General features: G+C 49.9%; 4 protein-coding genes across 5 annotated transcripts; 3 read left to right on the forward strand and 1 right to left on the reverse strand.

The window, feature by feature from the left end:
- The first annotated feature begins 6,373 nt into the window (after nucleotides 1-6,373).
- CLDN7 (claudin 7) lies at nucleotides 6,374-8,972 on the forward strand. Of its 2 annotated transcripts, XM_045524780.2 has the most exons (5): nucleotides 6,374-6,601; nucleotides 6,780-7,310; nucleotides 8,126-8,290; nucleotides 8,413-8,497; nucleotides 8,593-8,972. In XM_045524780.2, exons 2-5 carry the CDS (start codon nucleotides 7,088-7,090, stop codon nucleotides 8,753-8,755), a joined length of 636 nt encoding a protein of 211 aa, XP_045380736.2. In that variant the 5' UTR covers nucleotides 6,374-6,601; nucleotides 6,780-7,087; the 3' UTR covers nucleotides 8,756-8,972. The 2 variants fall into 2 exon arrangements, with proteins under 2 accessions (XP_045380736.2, XP_010964190.2); XM_010965888.3 differs by lacking the exon at nucleotides 6,374-6,601 and having other exon boundaries at nucleotides 6,692-7,310.
- A 214-nt stretch (nucleotides 8,973-9,186) lies between these two features.
- On the reverse strand, nucleotides 9,187-14,767 carry ELP5 (elongator acetyltransferase complex subunit 5). Its single transcript, XM_045524779.2, has 8 exons — nucleotides 14,633-14,767; nucleotides 14,412-14,472; nucleotides 14,246-14,326; nucleotides 12,264-12,484; nucleotides 10,980-11,146; nucleotides 10,466-10,561; nucleotides 10,217-10,317; nucleotides 9,187-9,576 (listed from the first exon to the last, which is right to left on the reverse strand). Exons 1-8 carry the CDS (start codon nucleotides 14,724-14,726, stop codon nucleotides 9,462-9,464), a joined length of 936 nt encoding a protein of 311 aa, XP_045380735.1. The 5' UTR covers nucleotides 14,727-14,767; the 3' UTR covers nucleotides 9,187-9,461.
- A 424-nt stretch (nucleotides 14,768-15,191) lies between these two features.
- CTDNEP1 (CTD nuclear envelope phosphatase 1) lies at nucleotides 15,192-21,786 on the forward strand. Its single transcript, XM_010965887.3, has 8 exons — nucleotides 15,192-16,024; nucleotides 18,905-18,971; nucleotides 19,066-19,184; nucleotides 19,406-19,477; nucleotides 19,879-19,995; nucleotides 20,229-20,340; nucleotides 20,753-20,837; nucleotides 21,129-21,786. Exons 1-8 carry the CDS (start codon nucleotides 15,923-15,925, stop codon nucleotides 21,187-21,189), a joined length of 735 nt encoding a protein of 244 aa, XP_010964189.2. The 5' UTR covers nucleotides 15,192-15,922; the 3' UTR covers nucleotides 21,190-21,786.
- Nucleotides 21,787-22,864: 1,078 nt separating this feature from the next.
- On the forward strand, nucleotides 22,865-24,898 carry GABARAP (GABA type A receptor-associated protein). The gene is made up of 4 exons (XM_010965886.3): nucleotides 22,865-23,042; nucleotides 23,586-23,664; nucleotides 23,802-23,920; nucleotides 24,399-24,898. The coding sequence occupies exons 1-4, from the start codon at nucleotides 22,953-22,955 to the stop codon at nucleotides 24,462-24,464; spliced, it is 354 nt and encodes a 117-aa protein (XP_010964188.1). The 5' UTR covers nucleotides 22,865-22,952; the 3' UTR covers nucleotides 24,465-24,898.
- Nucleotides 24,899-25,202: the final 304 nt, after the last annotated feature.

Genomic DNA, 25,202 nt, shown 5'->3' on the forward strand with positions numbered 1-25,202 from the left:
TCATTCCTAAATATTATTAATTTGATTATCAACAGTAATCAGTTTGATTATCCATTCACCTGTTGATGGATGATATTCGGGTTATTTCCAGTTTGGGGCCATTACAAACAAGGCTGCTAGGAACATTCACGTACAAGTCTTTGTATGGACACATGCTTTCATTTCTCTTGGAAAATACCTCGGAGTAGAGTGACTGGACTATGTGATAGGTGTATGCACAACTTTTTATGAATTGGCCAAACTCTTTTCCAAAGTAGTTGTCCCATTGTACATTTCCACCAGCAGTGGCTGAAAGTTCCAGTTCCTACACAGCCTTACCAACATTGAGATGGCCAGTCTTTTAAAATCTAGAATGGACTATACAAGATTTTAATCAAATAAATGAGAATTTGTTTGGATTTCTAATATTTGTCAGTTCAGTAGGTAAACGTGATGTCTTACTGCAGTTTTCTCTGATTACTTATGGCTTGGAGCATTTCTTTAAACACTTGTTAGCACTTTGGCTTTCTTTTCTTTTTTTTTTCCCAAATCCCTCCTTATAGTCTCTGCCCACCTTCACTTGGAGCATTTTTCCTGTTGATTGGCAAGACATTTGAACAAACGATATCAGTTCTTTGTCAGATTACATAGCAAATATTTTCTCTTGTTCTGTTGTCTGCCTATTAATTTTTCTTTGGTGAATTTCATTTAATAGAAATCCTTAAATTTGGTGCAATCAAAATGACCGGTTTTTCCCCCTTATAGTCTGTGGTTTTGAAAGTTTGCATATATTCTTTTCCATCTCCACAACACAAATGTACATTTTCTTCCAATAAGTTTGTAGTTTTACTCTTCACGTTTAGGTCTTTTTAATCCATCTAGAGTTCATCCGTGTTTTTGGATGTTAGGGATCCAATTTATTTTTCTTGTATCGAGCCACATCTACATGTGTCAAATTCTGGTATATACAAGCGTCTGTCTCTGAGCTGGTATTCTGTTCCATTGGTGTATCTGTCTGTCCTTGCACTAATACTACTGTTGTTATTGCTGCATGCTTTGTAGCAAGTTTAAGTTTCTGGACAGGCAAGACCCCATTTACGGTTTTTTTATTGCTCCAAACAAATTTGGGGATAAAATTATCAAGATCTTTCCAAACAACACCAGTTGGATTTTTATTGGTAATCTATCCAATTACAAGTTATTCTGGGGACAACTGATATCTTTATAATGTGAAGTCATCCCATTTAAGAGCATGGACTATTTCTTTATTTATTCAAATCATCTTCTATGTTCTTTAGTAGAATTAAAATTTTTCTTATGAATACTTTGTTAATTCCTAGATGCTTTATAATTTTTGTCTGTGATACAAACTGAGTGGTTTTTATAAATTGCATTTTCTGATTAGTTATTGCTGGCAAATAAAATACTAGCGACTTTTTGTAGGTTGATCTTGGATACAGCAGCATTGCTGAACACGTTTGATTGTTCTAATAGTCTCTCTGTTGATTCTATTAGCTTTTCTAAGTAGATGATTATATATCTGCAAATCAGTATTATTTTGCCTCTTTCAGTCTTTACACTACTTATTTCTTTTACTTCCTTGCAATATTGATCAAGACTTCTAGGACTTGTGGGGAGGGAAATATCTCAGTGGTGGAGAGATCCTGGGTTCAATTCCCAGTTCCTCCACCAAAAAAAAAAAAAAAAAAAAAAAAAAGACTTCTAGGACTTTGTCAAACAAAGGGTTAACAGTGGACATCTTTGTCCTTTCCCCAATGATAAAAGAGATGAGGTTAAATTTTCTTCATTAAGTATGGGAATTTCCTCCCTAATCTTTGTTGGCTAGAAGTTCTTTTCATAAGTAAGTGTTGAACCTTATCAAATGCTTTTTAAAATTATTGATCGAGGTAAATATATATATGCATATGTGTATATTTAATTTATTAATGTGGTGAATTACATTGATGGATTTTCTAGTATTGAAACACTTGCATTCTTGGGATAAGCTGTTCTTGTTTGTGATGTATGATTCTTTAAATACATTTTTACATTTGGTTAAGTAATATTTTATTAATGGTTTTTACATCTAAATTTATAGGTGAAATGGGCCTGTAACACTGTTCCTATATTATCCTTAACTGATTTCAGAGGCAGGAGTACCATAGCCTCATAAAATGAGTTGGTCATTTCTTCACTTCTCCAGATCTGTATCTCAAAATATGTTCCAGGCTGAACTACAGGAGAACATCTGGCCCAGTCTCCTGTTTCCTAAGCAGGCAAAATATTATCACTCTTTTTCTATAGATGAGGCAATTGAGGCCCAAGAATAAATTTCTGAATGAGGTGGAATTGGAACCTGGGATGTTTTATCTGCCTTGGGTCTATAACTTCTAGATCTGACCAGTAAAACAATAACCAGTGACCAGAATAATAAGGAGCTTTTAAGTAATACTGCATAATAGTAAAATAACATTGCAAATTTCCAAAGTTCATTTATTGATCAGTTTTTTTCTTTCAGACTCAGAACACATTTCCCCATAGAAATAAACAAGTTGGTTGGGTTCTGATGCCAGGTTGCCTACCTCCTCGTATCACCCGTCATCCCCACACTGTGATGTATTTCCCCTAATCTAACTCAATCTTCCAACTGAACTTGATCTTTCAAGCTCTTCCACTGTGACTTCTGTGCTCAACATCTGTCATCATCCTTATATGCCCAGCCTCTTCTCTGATGTTCCTTTCCTAGGCCTTACTGAAACCTGGCTGTCTTGGAGGACACGCCTCCCCAGCAGCCCTCTTAATAAAGGCTTATTTTTGGTCTTATTTCATATACCTTGCGGTCTGGAGCTGGAGGATTGCTCCTCAACACTACTTCTAGACCATTATTCTTCCTTCATCCTTCAAAGTCATTTGCTCCGTTGACATTCATTCTGGAAGTGTAGCCCCCACCTTCTCTAATTGTTGCTGGGCTTTTCCAGCCGGGTCCTTCCCCCACATTCACTGACAAGTTTAGCGCCTGGCTCATCCTCCTCCTCTTTACACCTATGGTCTTATCATCATTGCTGTTGACTTCAAAAACCATCAGGGTGCTCCAGCTAATTGCAGCCTCTCAGCCCTGAGTCTCTCATCTCCAATGATGGTTCTCTTCAGCATCCTCAGGCCCCCACCCTAGGCGTTGTCATCTCCCAAAACACCCTCTTCCAACATATTGAATTCAAGCCTCCCATCTCTGATGATCACCTCCTTCCTTCCCAGCTCCTTTACTCATGTATCCCCACCCCTTTCACTTCCTGGAGACTTCAAAACCATTGACTCCATCAATTTTTCACTGTCTACTGATCTCTTTTTACATGTACTCTCCTTCTCACCCATTTTCTATTCCTGATCTGGCACATAATCACTATCATGCAAATATCTTAAAAGCCCTTCTCTCTCTTTTTAGTTAAACTCCCACCCTAGTTAATTCAAACCATCCATCTACTTGCTCCTTGCACCCAACTCTTTACTGGAAGGTTACTAGAGCAAAAAATCCACAGTGATGCTGACTGGTCACATCTGAAATCAGTGATTTTGTGTGTGTGTGTGTGTGTGTGTGTGCTTGTTAACTAGGACCAATTTTGCCTGTCCTCTCACTGGGGTGTTTGGCAATGTCTGGAGACATTTTTGTTTTGTTTGGGGTGGGGGTAATTAGGTTCATTTATTTATTTATTTTTAATGGAGATACTGGGGATTGAACCCAGGACCTCATGTATGCTAAGCACGTGCTCTGCCACTGAGCTATATATCCTCCCCTCGGAGGCATTTTTGATTGTCACATTGTGTGGGGGAGTTCTACTGGCATGAACTCAGTAGAAGTTAGGGGTGTTTCAAATATCCTGTGATGCACGGGACAGTCACCCATAACAAAGAATTATCTGGCCCCAAGGACCAGTAGTGCTGAGGTTGAAATCCTGCTTTAAATTAATACAAGTCTCAAAGGGACAATTGACACAGGGTCTTAGCACTTACTGTTCCCTCTGCCTATAACATGGTTCTCTCATGACTGGCTCATTACTTAACAGTTCCTTCCTAGAAAGGTCTCCCTGACCTCACTCTGAAGTGGACCCAACCTCAACACATTACCCTGTTTTATTGCCTTCAAATATGCACCATTTTGTTTGTGTCTTTATTATCTTCTTCCTCCCTTTAGGGTCTAGAGTTTGTGTCTTTATTACCTTCTTCCTCCCTTTAGAGTTACACGAGTGCAGCATTCTTACTGTCTTGTGTACAGCCCCAGTATCAAGCATGGTGCCTAGTACATTACATAAGCACTCAGAAAATTATTGGCTGAACAAGTGGATGAAAATTTGGTTAATTTGCAGTTCATTCATTTATCAAATATGTATCAGTGCTGAGACCCAACACATTGCTGCTCTCTTGGAACTTATAGTACAGTGGGGAGATTGACAATGAATCAGTAACCACGCGAAGTAAATAGTTTCAAACTATGATAAGAGCTTTGGAAATAAAGTACAGGTAGTGGTGCGAGCATTCAGCAGGTGATCTGACTTAGTGTGGGGTGGGGTGGTCAGGCCAGGCTTCCTAGACGTGATATTGGAGCTGATAGCTGGAGGATGAGTCAGTTAGCTGGGTAGAGGAAGGTTGGGTGGGGGAGTTGATGGAGAAGAGCACCCAGGCATAAAGAACAGAGAACAGGGTGCAAAGGCACTTTTGTTGGGAAGGAGCGTTGTAAAGTTCAGGTAGTGCGGTTGATGCCCAGAGTCTGGTAAGCCATAGTATGGCATTTATTTGCTAAATCCAGCAGAGTAATAGGAGCAAAAGAGTGCCATTGGATGATTTGAAGGATTTTAAGTAGGAAGTGACACGATCTAAGTTTGTTGGGGAAAAAACAGTCATTTCTGAAGGACAAACAGGGAAGCAGGGAGATTGGTTCGGAGGCAGTTGCAGCATCCAGGGAAGAGGTGATGGCGACTTGGCCTGAAGTGATCTCAGTGAGCTTGGAGAGAAGCTGGATATACTTAAGTAATTAGAAGCATGGAATCTCAGAGCTGGAAGCACTTTTTTAAAAAGTAGAAAAATTAAAGTAAATAATAGAGCTCACTAAAGTCTGTGTTCTATAGAAAAGTAGGTTAATTAGCTTGGCATGAAGGGCCTGTTCATATTTTTATTGTATAAAAGAAGGAAAGACTTACAGAAAAATGTCTGAGTGGCAGGAGCAAAGATGGGAGATACGAAGAGAGCTGAGGTGAAAAAAGGAGAGAGAGAAATTAAACGAGGGAGGGAAACAGTAAGAACGGTGTGTGAGCCTGTGAGCCTGAGAGGTGTCAGGAGGTTGGAGGAGAGGTAGATTGGGAGGAAACTGGATAAGAAGGGGGTGGCTGTGATGTGCACACAGGAAGATGCAAAGAAAGACTACTTGGTGATGCTGAGCTCAAGGGGCTGGGAGATAGGGTCCAGAGGAGTGTCCAGAGGTAGACTAAAAGAGAGGGAAATGAAATAAATGGAAAAGACAGGAAGGGGAAATGGTAACAGATGAGGGAGGAATGAGTCAACAGGGGATGCTTGGAGGAGATGTTGGGAGGAAGGATGGGGTCATAGCTTGGGGAGAGTGAGAGAGATGAGACCGGAGGATGAGGTGGGAATCCCAGGGCTGAATTAAAGGCCACATTAGAGCCAGATGTTCCAGAGGACAGAGCGGTGAGATGGTGGGAGAGTGCACACAAAGAGGCAGGTCCAGGCTTAGAATGAAGGAGAGAAATGTGTGCACGGCTGGAGGAGGAGGAAGAGGGAAAGGTGGAGGACAGGTCTGGAAAGACTCCAAGGGAGGGAAATGATGGGTGTGGCTAAGACTCTGACCCAGGCCTTAATCTGCTCCCCACCCTCTGGCGGCGGCTTCCGACCTCATTGGGTTCTTCTACAAGGACTCTTGGGGCGGGATGGGATAGCGACCACTGGGAGGTGGGGTGCCAACGGCCCCGACATTAAGTCATGTCAAGCAGGGATCAGAATAGGGGGCCAAGAAGACGGGGAGAGGGGCGGGTTGGGAGCACCACGCCTGGAAGCTGGGTGTTTGTTGGAGCGCAGGGTAGGAGGGAGACGGACAGCGGCGAGGGGCGGGTTGGTGCTGGGGCAGTGGCGCTGGCAGTGGGGACCCCAACAATGCTGCTGAAGTGCGACTGGACCCAGGGCTCCTGAAGGTGGGACGGCTAGGAGAGAAGACTGAAAAGAAAAAGAGTGGAGCAGAGGGTGGGGGCGAAAGTAGAGTGGGACAAAGGGCACCCAAGTGGAAACCGAGAGTCCTTGCTGAGGGCGGGGTGGGGGGAAAGGCGGAGCCAAGACTGGCCAGGGGCATCCTCCCCCTCCCCTCGCTCCCCCCCCACCCCCCAGCTCCTGCTCCGCAGAGTTCCTGGCGCACCTGTTGGGGAGAGGGAAAGGGACATTTTGGTGCCCGAGGGACTTCGAGTCCAGAGGGGCTTTCACTGAGCTTGGGACTTCCGAGAAGACTCCGCCTCCTCCCCACCTGCGGTAAAAGCCCGGCAAGAGAAGGGGCGTGACCCTGGTGCTCAGGTTTCTTCCTCTTCACCTGGGCCTGGAGGGGTGGGGACCAGGACTTCCGGCTCAGGTGAGTGTCCCTTCGGTGACGTCAGGTCACCCTCGGCCGCCCCTCCGGCCCCTCCCTCCTCGCGCTCCCGGTGCCCGCGGGGGCGCGCCCCCACCGCCCTACATATACTCAGGTGCGCCGCACCTGTCCGCCCGCACCTGCCCGCTCACCGCTGAACGACCTCTCCTTCGCACTGCAGCCTCGGGCCGACAGCTCAGGGTACTTTGGGGACTTCAAGCACCCGGGGCCGCACCCGTACGGCCCCTTCGCCTTTTGTCTGGGAAGGGTCGCGGAGCGCGCCGGAGGGAACCGCCTGGCCTTCGCGGATCGCTTCTGTCGACCACCAGTCCTGATCCCTCGGCTGTGAGACCCTTGCCCCGCCGGAGGGGTGGATTTGTGTTTACTTTGGTGACAAGATTTGCAGGCACTCGACCAAAAACTTTTTTGGCTCTTTGGGTGACTTAAAACACCCACGCCCGGAGCCCCCCGTCTCTTTTGAGGGCGGAAATGGCCAATTCGGGCCTGCAGCTGCTGGGCTTTTCCATGGCTCTTCTGGGCTGGGTGGGCCTGGTGGCGTGCACCGCCATCCCGCAGTGGCAGATGAGCTCGTACGCGGGCGACAACATCATCACGGCTCAGGCCATGTACAAGGGGCTGTGGATGGACTGCGTCACGCAGAGCACCGGCATGATGAGCTGCAAAATGTACGACTCGGTGCTCGCCCTGTCGGGTAAGGCCGCGGGACCGACGGGCCGGACGCGCCTAGGGCCGTGGTCGCGGGTGGGTGCGGGGCCAGGCCCGAGGTCCCATGGCCTGACGCCCTGGGTTGCGGGGGAGTCAGGGTGGTGGGGGTGGAGAGGAGGAAGCGTAAGCGTCGAGCCAGGACGGTGCGGCTGGTGCTCTGGGGCTGCACGTGCGCGCGCCGCGGGCTGGCTGTGCCCCTCTTCATCCCCGGACTTGGCGGCAGGCGGCCCTGTACCTTCCCGGGAAGCTGAGTCCTGGGGCGGGGCCTTCCCCTCTCCCCCTACCCCGAGGAGGCTACGGCCTCCATCTCCCGCCCTTTTCGAGGACAAAAGGCGGCACAGGCCGTGGGGTCGGACCGAGGGCCGAGGAGCCGTGCGCCCCGTAAGATCTGGACTGCCGCCTGCGGCTTCTAATCTAATCGGCCGATTAGCTGAAGCCACAAACCGTGGCCTCGATAGTGGGGTCAGAGCTGGGAGGAAGGCCGGGATCTGAAGCCGGTGCTGGGGTTTCTGCCACCGCCTCAACTACTCTTCGTTGTCCCTCTTCACCCTTCCCCCTCCCCGGGGCAGTTTCATCGAAACCCTGGCGCCCCGGGCGGATCCTAGAGCCGAGAGGGCGGGGCAGAGCGGGAAGGCCGCGGAGTTCGGAGGGGGCGGGATCCACCCGCTCCGGCCTGCAGCTTGGACGCCGAGGGGGCCTCAGGCCGCGGCGTGTGGGCGCGGCCGGCGATTCAGAGGCTGGAGCTGCCTGAGGGCCGCTCGCTTTTCCAGCAACGAGGGCATCCTTTCCCTTTACCCGCAGCGGCCTTGCAGGCCACCCGAGCCCTAATGGTGGTCTCCCTGGTGCTTGGCTTCCTGGCCATGTTCGTGGCCACCATGGGCATGAAGTGTACAAACTGTGGGGGAGATGACAAAGTGAAGAAGGCCCGTATAGCTATGACTGGAGGCATCATTTTCATCTTGGCAGGTGAGCAACAGGTCCAAAGTGGGCCCGAGGAGTCTCTTCTTGCCCATCTTGGAGGGGTGAGGGTGGGCACGGTGCTGGTTTGGGGGGGGGCGCACAAGATCTGAATCCTCTTCTCTCTCCAGGTCTTTGTGCCTTGATAGCTTGCTCCTGGTATGGCCACCAGATAGTCACAGACTTTTATGACCCCACGGTCCCCACGAATGTTAAGTAAGTATAGGAGTCCTGCCTAAGGGGAAGGTCTGGGGTCCTGAGATCAGGAGAGGCAGGCCAGGGTTTCTGACCACAATTCCCTCTCTTCACAGGTACGAGTTTGGTCCTGCCATCTTCATTGGCTGGGCAGGATCCTCTCTGACCCTTCTGGGAGGTGCACTGCTCTCTTGCTCCTGTCCTGGGAGTGAGAGCAAAACTGGGTATCGTGCACCTCACTCCTACCCTAAGCCCAACTCGGCCAAGGAGTACGTGTGAGCTGGACGCCCTTGCCCCAGCCTGGCAGCCTATACGCGTGCCCAAACATCTAAAAGGAACTGGGGCAGAGCTCAGCCCATGGGCAGGGCGTGGAGCAGAAGCCTGCGGTCACTCCAGCCCAGCACACCATGTACAGTTCCCTGGGGGGTTGGGTGGGGGAGACAAAATGGGGAGGATGTGCTTTTTGTACAGTAATAAAAGTATGTTTTGGAAAGTAGGCCTTTTTTCCCCCATCTGCTTTCTCCCAACCCAGATCCTTGCAGGGAGCCTAGAATCTAAAGTGCAACTAGTTCAGTTAAAAAAACACTTCGTGAGCACCAATGGTGTGCAAGGCTGTCCCAGCTCCACCATTTCAGTCACTCAGACCCCAACATTTTGACCTTTGACCCTGAAAGACTCTGGCTCTAAGCTCTTGCTTAGCTACCGAACAGTTTTTGTTTTTAATTAAAAAAATAAAGATTTTTATTAGGCTTAGGGGTGGTGGTGTTCCTATTCCCTCACCTTCCCTTATGCCCCCATCCCACTTTCTGTCCTCATTGGAAGCTGCTCCCAGGCTCATGGGTCACAGGGCAGGGCCTCCATAGACATAGGAACACAGATGGGGGAGAGACAGGGTAAGGCCAGTGCAAACAATGGAAGGATGGTTATGGGCCCAAGGTTTCCCTCTTCCCTTTCCAATTACAGTCTGGTCAAATGTCCTGGCCAGTCAAATATCTAGGTCATCATCTGGGTCTTCTTGGTCCAAGTCATCATAAGCGTCTGGCTCATAGAAGATGTGGCTGGTAGCCTGGCCTGGCCCAGGGCGCAGTAGAGCCTGCTGTCTGAGGAGAGAGAAGGGGAGAATTGGTGGTGTCGGTGAGGGTGGGTAACAGTTCATGTCCCCGTTCCTCATGACTTTGACTCCCTCTTTAGCCTCCATGTTTTCTTGGTCCCCGTGCCTTTGTCTGACCTTGTTCAGTTAGCAATGAAGCAACACTTGGTACAGAGACAGATACTCTTACACCGCTCTCCTAATAACACCCTAAGTTCTTAGCAGCTTGGGGGCAAGGATTGTGCTGTAGTCTTGCTTCACCCGCCCACACACTGGGCACAGAACAGGCATCTACTAAGCCCTTATTAACCCGCCCCTGCCATACCCATCCAGCTTCCTGTGCTCCCGGCACCACTGCCTGGAGATAGGGCCACTTCCCCAGGGTCTGGTCTGGTTCAGCCCAGGCCCTGATTACTCGGGACAACTGTGGAGCTGGGACCCAAGGCTCTAATGGAGAGAAAGGAAACATAAAGGCCCTTTGCCATTGCTGGGGTTTGGGTGGGTAGAGAACCACTCCCCAGACTTGTCTCTGGAGGTGGACTTCAGTCTCTATAAGTCTGAGAGGTTAATCAACAACCTGCTATGGCCCCACCTCTCAGGCCAGTTGTTGGGCTCAACTCAGGACCCAGGCACCAAGGTCCCAACCTTACTTTTCCGAGCTGAACTGGAAGGGCAGGGTCAGGCTATCTTTGGCTTCTCTCTCTTTCTTGGACAGGCGAAGATTGAAAGTCAAATGATTCGTGGGGTCCACCTGTAGGTACAAAGTTTGCTACCACTCTGCCACGTAGCTGGAATCCTTGACCGCCCCCCCACCCCATCTCTGCAGTTTTTATCCTCTTTTCTCCTTTTTCCAGACCCCAAACTCCATTCCCTTGTTCTGGCTTGGCTCTCTTAGATACCAGGGGTGTGTGAGGATCTGGTTGGGGCTGGGGCTCTAGCAGGGGCCCCCCTTGGAGATCCAGGCTGAAGTCAGGAAGGATGGAGAACCACTGAGTCTGGGGAGAAGAAAGAAAAGTATTATTTTTTCCACCTTACTGAGCAAACCAGAAAGAACCAGGACTTGCCACCCCAGCTCCCCACCACCTATGTAACCAGCTGCTTCTGGCTCTTGCTTTTCACCCCTCCAAACCTCTCCACAGTGACTTGTTCCTCATCCCCCACCCCCACCCCAGGAACCACTCCCAGCCTTTTCTTCTCCTCCGTTTCCTGGAAGGCAATGTCTTTCATTGGTTAAGCTCACAGGATCCGAGTTTCCCAGGCTACAAAATAGGGATAATAAAATAATCGACCTCTCAGGGCAGCTGTGGACATTAAAGCAGGAAAGAAAGCCCAGGGGAGTGCTCAATCACATCAGCTATTTTACTGCTCTTTCTCTCTGACCCCAGCCTCCAGTCCTCCCCTGCTGCTCCTGACCTGGTGGGTCGGGTGCTGTCGGGGCCTTCGATAGAGGATGTGGGCTGAGGCCTGGCCCAGCGCCCCGCTCAGGGTCACCTCGGCCTGAGCAAGGCTGCTCAATGCTCTCACAGGGCCTGGGCCATGAAGCTCTTCATGAAGCAGGCCCAGCACACGCACCTGCTTTCCTGGGGAGGGACAAGAAATGTAGTGCATAGAGGGCAGCATGACATACTCAGGGTGGAGGCCTGGAATAAAATAGTGAAGAGGAAAAAAGGAAGGAGAGGCCTACATTCAGTCAGAGCTCTGCCATGATCCTGACTGACTGGGGCCAGTTTCACTGCCCTTCTGAGCCTCTTTCAGCCTTTACCTTTGATACACTTTCTTATCTTAACGTGCGTCAAATCAAGGCACTGCTCTGACCTCATTCCTCAGGAGCAACTCAAAGCCTCCAGGGTGAAACTCACACTTTCAGCATCTTTACTTTCCAGCCTCATCTTTTACACACCGTACCACCTGCAGTGTTTGGATCCTGCCAAGATACCAGTCAGTGCCTCGGATTCCCTTTCTTCTTCCCTCCCTTTTTAGTCACATTTACAGAGTGTCGGGCTCTACACTAAATACTTGCATTTTTAGTTGAACCCTATGAAATTGCTGACATTTGATCATATCTGACCCACAAAAGCAGCAATTCCAAGTGGTTCATTCTAACACTATAAACTCCCCATCTCTCCCGACTTTTACAGAGAAAACTGAAGCACTGAAAGGCCAAGCACTTTTACACAAAGCTGGGTGTCAGACTGTAAAGCCCATTCCAGTACCCACCGTACTTTAGGGCTAGTCCCGGTGCCCCCGGCTGGACAAATTGGCCTGGCTGACCCCTTGCTCTTCAAGACATTCCTTCCTTAAGGTACTCAGTGCATCCTTTATCACCATGGTCCTTATCAGACTATCTTTTAAATACTTGTTTACTTATCTGTACCCTTTATAGGACTTTGAGCTCCTGGAAGGCAAGGACCTGACTACAGTTAGCCTGCCTTTTCTCATTATCTCAAATTGACACACTGTATGTATTTAATGTTTGTTGACTGAATGAATGAAATGAATGAGGGAAAAAGAACTTGGAAAAGAAGAAAAGAGTGACTGGTAGATAGCATTATGGAGAAATCAAGAACTAGAATAAAGGTTAAAGAGATGGAAGAGGGCCTGAATGGAGATCCCTGATAAGTTTTGTCTTAGGGAGAAAGGGGCACATTCCTTGGCCGGGGAAATGTATGAGGGGAAGTAACAAAGGAGGAGCCTCACCAGGGCAGGGGTCCTGCCGGCTCAGAGCATGCAGGGCCTGGCAGAGTGTGGTGCAGGGAAGGTGAAGCAGCAGCCAGCTGAGGGAATCAAGAGCAACGGTGACAGGGCCAGGATCTGTCCTCCTGCACAGGGCTCTCAAGGCTTCCAGGGGGCCCCCAGGAAGGGCTTCCCCAGTCTTCGACCAGTTAAGAGGGTCTCTAAAGAGGTCATGGTAAACCAGCCTGCAGAAGCAAAATAAGAAGCGTCATTAGATTGCCCTCCACAGCCCCCAATCTTGAACTTCAGCTTCTGATCTTTCGATCTTTGTGGCTGTTTTCTTGATTTTCACCGATATCCTACATATTAGTGAAAAGTTTCTATTTATTTATTTTTCGGGGGTGGGTGGACAGTAATTAGGTTTACTTAGCCACACCCTCCCCTGAGGTTTTTACTGAAAGGTAGAATATAGTGATTAAGAGCACAGACTTTGGTGTCAAACAGTCCCAAGCGCCAAGCTTGGTTTTGCTACTTACTCAAGGTCACCTAACTGATACATTGCTTCATCTCTTTAAGACTTGGTTTCTTCATTTGTAAAATAAGAACACCAACCTCTTGATTTTGAGCATAGTGCTTGACACATACCACATGCTTGATAAACGTTAACTATCATCATTGTCAAATATCTCCCGAGTGGTGCCTCAAGCATGTCATTCTCTGGATGGATAAAGAGAAAGGACCTGATACATGGTTCCTGCCTGTAGAACAGCTTAGAGAAGGTCCAGAATGAAGTCCTGCGGTACTAATTACAGATAAAATGGCAATTCAGGAAGACACCGGCAAGGACCAGAAATCCTGGGAAAGCTTTACAGTGGCAAACTTGTTCCCAGACACCTACTTTCTAGCTTCTGCTTGTCTTGTGAATGCCATCTTAACATACAGCATCACCTCTCTCAAAGTAACTGATACAAAATTATGGCTCAACAGACAGATGTAAACAATCATTATCCTCTTACCTACCCAGGCTGGGAGGTAATCGTTCTTAACCAGCCAACATAGGTGGGTTCAGGAACTTCCTGATCTGGGTGATTTCCTCCACCCCACATTAGTCTAAAAATCCTGGAAATTCCACCTGCTAAAGTCCTTTTACATTTGTTGTAAACTCTCCTTTCTACTGCCGCTGCCTTAAGCAAGGCCTCTGTCACCTAACAGACTCATCAGAACAGGAATCATGTCTGCTTCATTCACTGCTCTGTCTCCAGTGCCTAGCACAGCTCCTGGTTCACAACTAGTACACACACACCAGAGTGAACCTGGATTACTGCAAGAGCCTTCCTATCTGGTCTGTCTATGTCCAGGCTACTGCCTCCCAACCCATTCTCCACGATGTGGTCACCGGACAAGTCTTTCTAACAGGTATGATGCTATTACTCTCCTACCAAGTTTTCAAATGACTCCCCACCGCCTTTAGGAGAGTATCTCTAAACTACTCTTCATGCTCTGTAAGACCTGTCACTATCAGGTGCCTCTTTCTGTCTGACCTCAGGAAGCTCTTCCATCTCCCATGAGCAAGTATGCCTTCCATACCTCCCCAATTTTGCATAAACTGCTCCCTCTGCCTGTAGGACAAGTCTCTGTGTAGCCTGCAGTTAGTGTTCATGCAAGTTTGGAATTCATGTCTGGATCACCAGATTCTGAATAACTCAAAAAGCAGAACATGTTTATTCTTATCCTTCAGTTCAGCCTTTAATGCTAAACCGTACTGTCGGTCTTTTATTACTCTTTTTCTCTCATCTTCTATGGCCCTTGCTTCAGAGTCTCCAGATACCACTCTTCATCATTCTTCTTACTAATTCTCACCTCCTGAAAGACCCATAACCATTCATTCAGTTAGTATTTTAAGTAGCTGGTACTACGTACCAGGTTCTGCGCCTGTCGCTGTTAAGGGAAGTTCCTCAGCAATAGAGATCCCAAATTCAATTAAATCTCTTCCAATTTGTACTCACCGACTGTTGATATTGGAGTCAAAACCTTCACGAAACTCTTCTTCGCTCACTTCACAGCCCAGGACGTGGACTTGCTCTCCACTGAGGCAGAGATCAAGGGGAGTGTCAAAAAGTGGGGCCCAGGCTCCCTCTCTGGGAGAACTGGGAGACGCTGGGGCATACTCACTACAGTGCTGATTTCTTGATAAGCGCCTTCAAGAGACTGCGCCCCTCCCACTCCACGGTGTCTGGGGAGAGTGAGGGAAGGATAAACAGCTTGAGAACACTGAGGTTTTCACATTCACCGACCGGTCGTGACCTCCACCCCTGGCTTGTAACCCACGGCCCTTCTTCTCCACTTCCGCCCCTTGAGTCCCGCTCCAAAGCCCCTGTGTCTGTGACCCTCACCCCGTAGCAGCACCATGCCGCCAAGAGCCAAAAGCGACTCCAACATCTCCAACACGCTTTCCATCCCTCTTCCGACGCCCTCTGATGGCGTCATGGCCCACTGCCCGACCCCCTCCAAATGAAAGAGGCGGGGCACCCAAGATCCCTCCCACCTCTAAGACCTGACAGTCTGGAGAGGCGATTAGGTTCACCATCCTAAGGCGACTCATGCGGAGTGGCTCCTTCCGAGCCGTGGTGCACAGACGTAGGGACGACGCCTCTCTCTACATTTTTGTGACTAGGGCGACAAGAACCGTTGGGGCAGTTGTCTGTGGGAGGGGGAGGTGCCCGCGGGAGTCCGTCCCACGGCCCGAGCCTCGGGGTCATGTGACAACAACCCGCCCCGCCCACTCCGTTTGAGGCGGGGCTTTTCCCGCTCTGGGCTCCGCCCCATCATCACCTTCCGCGCATGCGCGATGCTGGGGCCTTGTTCGGAGCACGCTCCACTTTTCTTATCCCCACCCCCCACAGACCCAGTCAGGGAAACAGCAGTCCGGGTGAAGCGAATACACGTCACCACCGGAAATAGTGTCAGAGGGGAAGAGGGGGAAAGAAAGGAGGAGGGAGCCCTTTGGGCGGTAAAATGGCGCCTGTCAGAGTGGGAAATCCAGCTGCAGAGGCTGCAGCCCCGCTCCCGAGCGGCTGAGGCACTCCCCCGACTTCGGGGAGGGGGAGGCCGCTCCGGTCCAGCCATCCACGCCCTTCGGCTCCCCCTCCCCTCCTTCCCCGCTCTTTCGTTCAGCCGGCCCGTTCACCGCCACCGCGGTCCTTCGCGCGCAGCTGCCCCCGCCCGCCCCTTTCCCGCGGGCAGCCCCCTAGCGCGCCTGCGCAGCGGGCCACCCTCTGCTTCCCCCTTCCCCTCCCCCTTCCTTCTCCCTCCCTCCCTTCTCCCTAGCCCCCTCCCCCATAGCCCCCCTCCCCCAATTCTCCATCCCCTTCTCTCCTGGTCTCGGAGGACCCCTCCGTAGCCCGACCTGTCTCGGTCTGCAACCTCTGCGAAGCCGTCTGTGCCACTCCCCGCCCATGTGGGCCCCCGCCGGCTGCCCACGCCTGTCCCCCAGCTCCCCGTTCTGCTGGGCTTTCCCCTCGTCGGGGGTGGCTTTCTGAGCCGCCCGCTCCGTGCCCCTCTCTGCAGCCTCTCCTGCCACTCGGGGCCCCCGTTCCCCCTCCCGGTGGCGGGGGGCTGCCCCCGGGGGGCTGGCGGAGCTGGGCCGCGGGGGCCCCGGGGCCGGCGGTGCCGGGGTCATCGGGATGATGCGGACGCAGTGTCTGCTGGGGCTGCGCACGTTCGTGGCCTTCGCCGCCAAGCTCTGGAGCTTCTTCATTTACCTTTTGCGGAGGCAGATCCGCACGGTGAGCCTGGGTGGGCGCTGGTGGTGGTGGGGACCTCTGTCAGTGGTGCCCACGGGTTTTCAGTGTAGGGCCTCTCTTTGGGCCTAGGAACCGAGTCCTGGCGGCAGCTTCTCTCGCTAGAGAATTAGAGCGCCCTTAGCTGGGCCTGGGGTGGGATGGGGAGGTGGAAGACCCTTGTAGTAGAACCGAGGTGGGGGGGCAGCTAGACGGGAACAGGATTTGGCAACTCTTGGGGGCTAGGGTGGTGGGTGGGGCGCTCTTTAAGAAAGCTGGAGTTGTTGCTAAAGAAACCGAGAGGCGGGGAACACCTGTTTGATGGCAGTATATCTGTTGATGTGGGCTTGTGAAAGACCCTCTTATTATTTGGAACCTCCGTGTGTGTTTTCTTATAACAAGGGAGAGGGAGGTTCATGTGCCAAAGGTGGGGGTGGGTGGGAGGGCATATGTGACAAACAAGCATGGGAATTTGGGAAGAGCCTTGGATGTGAAGGAGAAACCCCTGCAGTTCAAATTAAGGGAATTCTTCCAAAAAGGTCCTGAAAACTCATTTCATACTGTGAGTTTGAATATTTGGATTTATTAAGACTGGGACTAAAGAAGATGCCTTTATGATGGACATCTTTAGTTGTAGAAGGGAGGACATTGAAGTTTGGGTGTCCTTATCAGAATACCATGCTTGTCAGAATGTGAGGAGACGCTTGTTTCTCCAGGAGACCCCCGCATTGTGAGGGATACTGTGGGGAGTGTACCTAAGTATCTCTGGGTTCCCTCACCCAGAGCTTTTCTCCAAGGTCAAAGCTCCTTATGCTCACATCATTTAACAAACTTGCTCTTGTATTCTCATCACCATGGGGGAGAATCCTCTGAAGGAGTCTGGGGAGGATTCAGTGAGCTGGGGTACAGAGGACCTCCGGTCTGTATTCTGGCATACCTCAATAAAACTTGAAGGAATAAAGCCAGGTAGGGGCTGCCTAGGTCAAGGAATTTCCAGATAGCCCTGAGTGGTAGAGATGGTTGACTTACTGATTTGGGGATTGGGCCTGGCCTTGGATTCAGTGTCTCCTTTACCAATCCACTCCTTCCACTTTCTGATTTAGGGTGAGGATTGTTTCTGGGTGCTCATGGTTATAGGCAGGGCTATTTCCCTGAGACAAGGGTTAGGAGGGAAGAAGAGCCTGTGGTCTGAGATGCTGAGATGTGTGTAAGGAAAACATGTTAGCTGCTGTCCTCTCTGCCTGGCTTTTCTCGGAGCATCCCCCTTTCTCCCTGTAACATATCAGTTTTCTGTTCTGGGTGCAGGGCTGGGCTCCAGCCCATCCAGAGACAGGTTCCTTGCAAAATTGCTCTCCTCTGGGCAGCACTGACCCCACAGCCTTTTGTCTTTCCTTTCTTCCTTTCCAATCTGGTTTCTCCCCCACCCCCTTTCTGGCAGATGCTTAGAGCATTCCCTACATGCCCAGCATGTGCAACCCAAGATAGCAGTGCAGGACACCCGAGCTGTGGCGGCCCTCATCGCAGCCCCGCGAGAAAAGAAGAGCAGATGCCTTGGGATTAGGGAGAGGGCCCTTTGGTTTGCAAGTGGAGAACTTTGTTCTAGTGAGCCTTGGGATCTAGGGAGGGACGGAAGAGCATTTGTTTGTGCTTAGAAGAAAAGAGCAGAAGTGGCAATTGCCAGGCTTTGCATGAGAGAGATATGAGTGTTAGAAACAGGAGCCTCTAGAGAAGGCTTGGAGAAGCTGAAGGCCATGGTGGTGACGTCCTTGTTCCTTGCTCACCTCCCACTCACAGCCCTTACTTCACTCTGTCCTTCTCGATACCCTATCAGTCTGCTTGGCGAGTGGGGCTTTCCAGCGTTCTCTGCCTTGCCCTGGGTACCAGGATACGGAGGCTGTTCAGAGGGCTGAGGTTCTCTGCAACTTGTGACTTGGCTAGTAGAGACAGAAATGGACAGGTGGCTGGTTAAAATAGGCCTGGTGGCCCTCAGCCAGAGGAACTTAGCTGACCTGACAACCCCTGGATTCCCTCATCCTCTGTTACCCTTAGTGACCCAAGGACCTCCCCTCCTGACTCCAACCTCCTGTCCACCAAGGAGTCTGAGGCTCTCAGCTCCCAATGGGAGGTGATGGCAGTTGTCACAAAGAATCCTTGCAGTGGAGGTTGGGAGGGCCAGGCATTTCTTTGTTCCGAGTGGTAGGATAATATGGTTAAGGGGGCAGGTTCCTGGGTTGGACTGCATGTGTAGAATCCTGGTTCCCCCACTTCATTGATTCTAATGTTAACTACAGTGTTCTAGGAACATAGCCACAATCAAGACAAAATCCTTGCTTTCATGGAATCGTCATTCTAATTAAAGGGGCAAACAACCAAATAAGATAATTCCTAGCTGTGTGGTCTTAGGCAAGGTATTTAATCTCTCCAAGCCTTGGTTTCTTTTTTTTTTTTAATTGAATTGTAGTCAGTTTACAATGTTGTGTCAATTTCTGGTGTACAGCACAATTCTTCAGTCATACATGAATATATATATATATATATATTATGTATATACACTTTTTTTTTAATCCTTGGTTTCTTCATCTTTAAAACAGAGATGGGGGAAGGTAAAGCTCAGTGGGAGAGTGTGTGCCTAGCATGCACGAGGTCCTGGGTTCAATCCCCAATACCTCCATTAAAATAAATGAATAGCTAAAACCGAGATGATATTATCGTTGTTGTTGTTGTTGTCGTTGTTGTTGTTAGGAGTTGTTTTGAGGATTAAATGAAATAACCATTAGTTACTTACACGATGACCAGTATCTGGTAGACGTTCAACACATGCTACCTATTGTTACTGGGGAAGATTTCCTTGTTAGGGGTTCTAATCCTCTCTCTTGCTATTCCCAGGTAATTCAGTACCAAACTGTTCGATATGATATCCTTCCCCTATCTCCTGTGTCCCGGAATCGGCTAAGTGAGTATGCTGGCTGGGAAGAAACCTAGGTGAGGTAGGGTTCAAGGTCTTGGCTGGAGGTTGGTTGGTGTTATCCCTTGCCATTGTGGTTCAGGCCAGGTGAAGAGGAAGATCCTAGTGCTGGATCTGGATGAGACACTTATTCACTCCCACCATGATGGGGTCCTGAGGCCCACAGTCCGGCCTGGAACGCCTCCTGACTTCATTCTCAAGGTGTGTGGGGCTGGGAAGTGATGGAATGGTTATGTCTGTTGTTCTCCCAGATTCTTTCCCAATCCCAGAGCATCTGGTCCCTGGCCCTGTCCCATCCCCTGGCACCAGTGGCAGCCTGAAGGAGGGAAGCAGGTGGTGGGGGTGGAGTGGGGTGGGGTGGGTCCTTTAGGCCTGTGTTGCGCGCTCAGCACTGCTTCCAGCCCTTCCCTGTTCCTCTGCAGGTGGTGATAGACAAACATCCCGTCCGGTTTTTTGTACATAAGAGGCCCCATGTGGATTTCTTCTTGGAAGTGGTGAGTTTGCAGAAGCTAAAGGGAGGTCTGTGATGAAGGAATGGTTTTAAGGTTCTGGGAACTTAGAGGATTTGGAGGAAGTAAGGGATTAGGGGAAATGGGTACAGGCAGTTTTGGAAGAGGAGGTTGTGGGATGGTGGGAGAATGGCTTTCATGTGGGTCTATTTGTTGTGCTGATGTAATTCTATTCTAACACAGACTTCCTACTCTTATTCTTGTATCTCTACTCTTACTGATGTATGATGCTTAGTTTGAGGACATTCAGAATTTTGTGTCCTCAGAGACATTCAATGTTGCTGAAAGGCCCAAATGAGTACACTGGAGTCTTTGGGAAAGGGAACTATATATCTAAATGAACGATTACCTCTTCTGACACCTTCCTCTTCTCCAATTTATTTCAGGTGAGCCAGTGGTACGAGCTAGTGGTGTTCACAGCAAGCATGGAGATTTATGGTTCTGCTGTGGCAGATAAACTGGACAATAGCAGAAGTATTCTCAAGAGGAGATACTACAGACAGGTAAGGGGCTAGAGTCCAGGTCTAAGAGTGAGGCTTGGGAGGCAGGTCATCAGGGAGGGATGTGAGTTGAAGGCAGATGCCCTGGAATGGGACCCTCTGGGGGTGGGGGTGGGGGTCGGGGTGTGTGCATAATCCCCTTGTGGGAATTGGCTGCCTATGGGCATTGCTGGGATTGGGGGAGCAATCACAGAGGGCGAGTCTCCTTTTGATGCCCAGCTCATCCTGCCTTCCAGCACTGCACTTTGGAATTGGGCAGCTACATCAAGGACCTCTCTGTGGTCCACAGTGACCTCTCCAGCATTGTGATCCTGGATAACTCCCCGGGAGCTTACAGGAGCCATCCAGGTATGGGGGTAGGTAGTGAGTCTGGCAGGACTAGGAAGTGGTTCTGAGGAGGTATTCTGAACACCTAGAGCTGAGATTCCATGGTCTACAGTTGGTCAGGATGCAAGCTACTTCTCTTTTAAATGAGATACCCCCCAAATAGGTCCATTTCATAAATCAGATTTCTCATATCAAATTTGCTTCAGGAAAGACATTATGGTAATACATTTGACTAGAAGCCTCACACTAGCATAAGATACACTGATTAACATTTAATTTTATTTTGGAGGATAAATCACGAAGGTTTTACCTAGGTCACTGAGTTTGAGGGGGTATATATTTTTAAAGTAATGATCCCCACTCCCAAATAAAAGGAACAACACCCTGTCTCTCTTGAATCCTTTGTTCTCATATGCCTTTTCACCCACCCTAGACAATGCCATCCCCATAAAATCCTGGTTCAGTGATCCCAGCGATACCGCCCTTCTCAACCTGCTTCCGATGCTGGATGCCCTCAGGTAAGAGAAACTAGACAGATTCTGAGGAAAGGAGGAGGTGGGAGATCCCAAGAGGGAATAAACGTTTGTTCTGTTTTACTTATCTCTTTTCCCTTAAGAACGTAGCATTTGAACCCAGATCCTCTTAAAGCTTATTACTTTTAGCCACTGGGTTTTGGGCAAACTGAACCTCCGTCTCATGTGAAAGTGGTGATCATTTCTGCCCCACTTCTTAAGTGAGGCTGCCTTACTCTAGTCTTGTGAGGGTATCAACTCTAAGGACTCTACCAATGCAAGTTATTGTCGTCCCAGGTTCACCGCTGATGTTCGTTCTGTGCTGAGCCGAAACCTTCACCAACATAGGCTCTGGTGACAGCTGCTCCCCCTCCACCTGAGTTGGGGTGGGGGGGAAAGGGAGGGTGAGCCCTCAGGATGCCGTCTGATGCCCTGTCCAACCGTGAGGACTGCCTGGGCAGGGTCTGCCCTTCCCACCCCTCTGCCCTGGGAGCCCTGTACTCCCTATGGAGTCTGAATGGACACATGGGCCACATTCTGAAGCAGCCTCACTCTAACTTCGTGTTCGCACTCCCTGGAAACCCCAGACTGGGACATAAGCCGAGGCCTAGGAGAGCCGAAACAGTGTCTGGTGGAGAGACAGGACTGGCCAGAGTGAGAGAGAGACATTCGGTAATCCGGGAGGCTCAAAAAGAAGCCAAGCCAGCTTTGTTGTGATCTGATTTTTTAAAAACTCTTGTACAAAACGGATCTAATTCTTCACTCCAAGGGCTGGGCTGTGGGTGGGAAACTGGGATTTTGGGCCACTGGATTTTCCCCAAACATGTCCCCTCCCTTATTTTCCCATTTCCCCTTCTTTCTAGATTCCCTCAGACCTGTAACTAGCTTTCTCTCTCTCTTTTTTTTTTTTTCCTTTCTTCTCTTTTAAACCATGCATTATAACTTTGAAACCAAAGCTGCCCTAGGTCCTTCTCTGGGGTTCTGGGAAATGAAGGGAGGGGTCTTTGTTCACACCCACCCTTCCCCTAGGCAGAGGAGAAAGAGGCTTCTGTGGACCCGAGGGGTAGGGGCAAAGGTGGTGTTGGCTTTCCTCGGTGGGAAGGGTGTCAGTGACAGGATGGGTGCCCTGGCGGGGAGTGAAAGGACAGCTGTGTGTCTGGAGGGGACCTGAGCTTCAGAACAGCAGGACAGAGAAGTATGAAAAGAGGAGAAACCTGGACGCCGGGAAAAGCCAGGCTTTGCCTGGGGGACTGAGCTGAGCAGGCGCTACCCCCACGCAGCAGACGCCCCAGGCCCTCCCGGCCTGGCGGCCCCACCTCCCCAACGCCCCCCTCTCCAGAGCCGGCACTACTTCCTCGCACCCGCCACGTGACGCTCCGCCCTTCTCTGAGATCACATGATTTTTTTAGCACACACACGCTGGCAGTGTTCTTCCGCGCTGACGTAGTCCCTACCTTTCGGACCTCCTCTTTAGTCTCTATTGGTCCTCTCCTTCTAGGAACCTAAGCGTTTCTGTGCGGCTCTCCAAACATAGTCTTAGTTTCTGCCCTCCCCTATTTCCAGAGACCACTTCTACCTCCTGGGTACTACTTTGTTTTGGTGTCAACCGCCGCCTTCAGCGTACCAACATGTTTCGTGAATAGCTATCCTTGTAATTATCTGCTTTTTCCTCTGTGTTTAGAAAAGAACTTTTGGAGAACCAAGTCTCAAATTATGATTACCATCTCCTAGCCTTTTTCATCGTTAGCTTTTTAAGAGGAAGGTCGAGGAATGGGTTTTCAGTTACTTTTCGTGGAGAATAGAGGTCAACCACCTTTCCTACGACACTTGCGTAGCTTATAAATTGACTCCAAAGCGATTACGCTAACAGCGTGAGGTGGGGGCGGTCAGTAGGCGGTGCTACGCTAATAGCGTTAGGGCCCCTGCGCCAGTGGCGTAACGTAACAGGCGGGTCCGCCCTTGATGGTCGGGGGCGGGGTTGGTGAATAGGGAAGTGGCGCAAGTCCGGGATCGCTCCGCTGAATCCGCCCGCGCGTCGCTGCTGTCGCCGCCGCCCCCCGTCCCAGCCCCCCCTCCCCGGGTTCCCTCAGCCCAGCCCGGTCCACCCCGGTTCCCGGGAGGATGAAGTTCGTGTATAAAGAGGAGCATCCGTTCGAGAAGCGTCGCTCTGAGGGCGAGAAGATCCGAAAGAAATACCCGGACCGGGTCCCGGTGAGTACAGTAGCCAGGGCCTAGGGCGCGGGGCGCTGGCGCTGACGCCACAGGCTGGGCTTCAGTCCGGGACGGGCAGCGCGGGCATAAGGCTGCTGGCTGTGGCGGGGTTGGGAACAAGCCCAAAACTGCTGTCTCTGGGACCGGAGGTGAAGGGAGTGGGGTAGCGGTTGAACTGGGGGTGGGGGGATGTAGACGGGAGAGACAGACCTTGGGATTTGTGTGGGAGGTTGTAGGGCGTTTGACAGTCTGAGCTTCACATGGTCATTCCCCTCAGGTAGCCAGGTTTTTGAGATTGAAGCTCTAGTCGGGCCAGACAAATCATCTCCGTCTGATTAAAATAATTGTTTGTTATTGAAGCTCTATTCAGGGATCCTGGCTGTTTAGGTGAGTTCCCAACTCAGGGCTGCGCCGCGTGTTCAGAGACAAAGAGAAATAAGTCTGGGGTAGGTGTGGGTGCTAGGAATGTTGTTGAGTTCTTGACAGTTGGAGCTGTTGGGCTGTACACCTAATGCCTCCTAATTTTCATCTTCTCATTTTCAGGTGATAGTAGAAAAGGCTCCCAAAGCTCGGATAGGAGACCTGGACAAAAAGAAATACTTGGTGCCTTCTGATCTCACAGGTGGGAACATGACCCAATACCCAGGTTTGCTTCCTGAGGGTGGGAGTGCAGTCTTTATTGAAGGAGGCTCCCCAGAGCAGGTGTTCTTTTGAGGGTATTTGTGGCCTTTGACTTTATCAGGCCTTGTATTTTGGCAGTTGGTCAATTCTACTTCTTGATCCGGAAGCGAATTCATCTCCGAGCTGAGGATGCCTTGTTTTTCTTTGTCAACAATGTCATTCCACCCACCAGTGCCACGATGGGTCAGCTATACCAGGTATGGTGACTAGGAAGTAGTGAAAGCTCTGGAGAGGAGTGGAAGCACTTGAGAAGCAGAAAGTTTTAAGTCAGCAGTTCTTGGATGAGCTAGCTTGCTTAGCTCTCAGTTTTATCTTTGGCTTTAAAATTTCCAGATAGCCCTGGTTGGGGATTTGAACAGGGCAGTGGGAGTAGAGAGACGGGAGAGAATAGTGAGCTGGAGCAACTGTTGTGATCCAGACTCTCCCCAGGCCCCTCCCCGTTCTAAGGCAGCAGAGTACAGTGAGAGATATTTTTACCCAGGATTGTTGCTAGGATAATACTGCTCAGTGGCTAGAGTCTGGGGCAAGTGAGCAGAAGGAGAGTCAAAGCACTGGTTGGGGGGGGGTCTCAAAAAAAAGGTTTTAGAGGAATGTGTCTAGGTGTAGGTGGTGGGTGGTTCAAGTAACTATAAAACCCAATTGCCTGAGCATGGTCATTTTCTGCCTTCACCCCAGGAGCACCATGAAGAAGACTTCTTTCTATACATTGCCTACAGTGATGAAAGTGTCTACGGTCTGTGAAGCTGCTGCGCCTGATGAGGGGGGTCTCATTCTACAAAGAGAGAGGTGGCCCCCCCCTACCTTGACCTACTCCTCCTTGAGGCTCAAACACCACCTCCTTTCTTCAGGACCTGCACTTCCTAATATTTGAGACCCTCCTCCAGACCCTCTAAACACTAGGGTTAATTGGGGAGATGGCCTCCAGTACCTGTCCTTTCTCCTTTCTTCCCTTTTCTTTACCACCTTTCCCGCTCTGCTTTAGACTTCAAGATTGTCAATCTCTGTCACATCCAGTGATTGTTTTGGTTTTTGTTCCCTTTCTAACTGCCCAAGGGGTCAGAACCCCAACAATCCCTTCTTTTCACTACTCTCTTTTTTGGGGGTAGGTGGAAGGGACTGAAATTGTGGGGGGAAGGTAGGAGGCACATCAATAAAGAGGAAACCACCAAGCTGAACTGGATTTCACTTTGTGTTGTTCCCATCCCCCTCTTGTTCTCTAGTCATCAGTGGTGGGGAAAGAGGAGGTTGGGGGGATATATATTTTGGCTTATCCTGTTTATGTTGGGTTTGTGTATAAAAAGTGTGCTTTTGTTGTGTTGGATGGACTACTCTGAGTATCGTTTCATGAAAGTTCAGTTATATACGTATGTATTGATTCTCTCCTGAAGTTAAAAAAGTTTTTTTTACCGTGGGTTCCTGTGGAGAAAGTTTAAAAGTACCTGCTTTAGATAAACACATCCTATCCAAGTTTGTCATAAC

This window comes from Camelus bactrianus, chromosome 16 (assembly GCF_048773025.1).
Source record: "Camelus bactrianus isolate YW-2024 breed Bactrian camel chromosome 16, ASM4877302v1, whole genome shotgun sequence".
In the NCBI taxonomy this organism is placed as follows: Eukaryota; Metazoa; Chordata; class Mammalia; order Artiodactyla; family Camelidae; genus Camelus; species Camelus bactrianus.

Bases quoted from the DNA above. Each gene is read 5' to 3' on its own strand.
- CTDNEP1 (XM_010965887.3), top strand. From the start codon at position 15,923: ATGATGCGGACGCAGTGTCTGCTGGGGCTGCGCACGTTCGTGGCCTTC. The intron at 18,972-19,065 runs GTGAGTATGCTG...ATTGTGGTTCAG, and splicing joins TGTGTCCCGGAATCGGCTAA to GCCAGGTGAAGAGGAAGATC. The intron at 19,185-19,405 runs GTGTGTGGGGCT...GTTCCTCTGCAG, and splicing joins CTCCTGACTTCATTCTCAAG to GTGGTGATAGACAAACATCC.
- CLDN7 (XM_045524780.2), top strand. From the start codon at position 7,088: ATGGCCAATTCGGGCCTGCAGCTGCTGGGCTTTTCCATGGCTCTTCTG. The intron at 7,311-8,125 runs GTAAGGCCGCGG...CTTTACCCGCAG, and splicing joins CTCGGTGCTCGCCCTGTCGG to CGGCCTTGCAGGCCACCCGA. The intron at 8,291-8,412 runs GTGAGCAACAGG...TTCTCTCTCCAG, and splicing joins CATCATTTTCATCTTGGCAG to GTCTTTGTGCCTTGATAGCT.
- GABARAP (XM_010965886.3), top strand. From the start codon at position 22,953: ATGAAGTTCGTGTATAAAGAGGAGCATCCGTTCGAGAAGCGTCGCTCT. The intron at 23,665-23,801 runs GTGGGAACATGA...GTATTTTGGCAG, and splicing joins GGTGCCTTCTGATCTCACAG to TTGGTCAATTCTACTTCTTG. The intron at 23,921-24,398 runs GTATGGTGACTA...CCTTCACCCCAG, and splicing joins CGATGGGTCAGCTATACCAG to GAGCACCATGAAGAAGACTT.
- ELP5 (XM_045524779.2), bottom strand. From the start codon at position 14,726: ATGACGCCATCAGAGGGCGTCGGAAGAGGGATGGAAAGCGTGTTGGAG. The intron at 11,147-12,263 runs GTGAGGCTCCTC...GTCCCTCCCCAG, and splicing joins CCGGCAGGACCCCTGCCCTG to GAAAGCAGGTGCGTGTGCTG. The intron at 10,562-10,979 runs GTCAGGAGCAGC...TCTTCTCCCCAG, and splicing joins GACAGCACCCGACCCACCAG to ACTCAGTGGTTCTCCATCCT.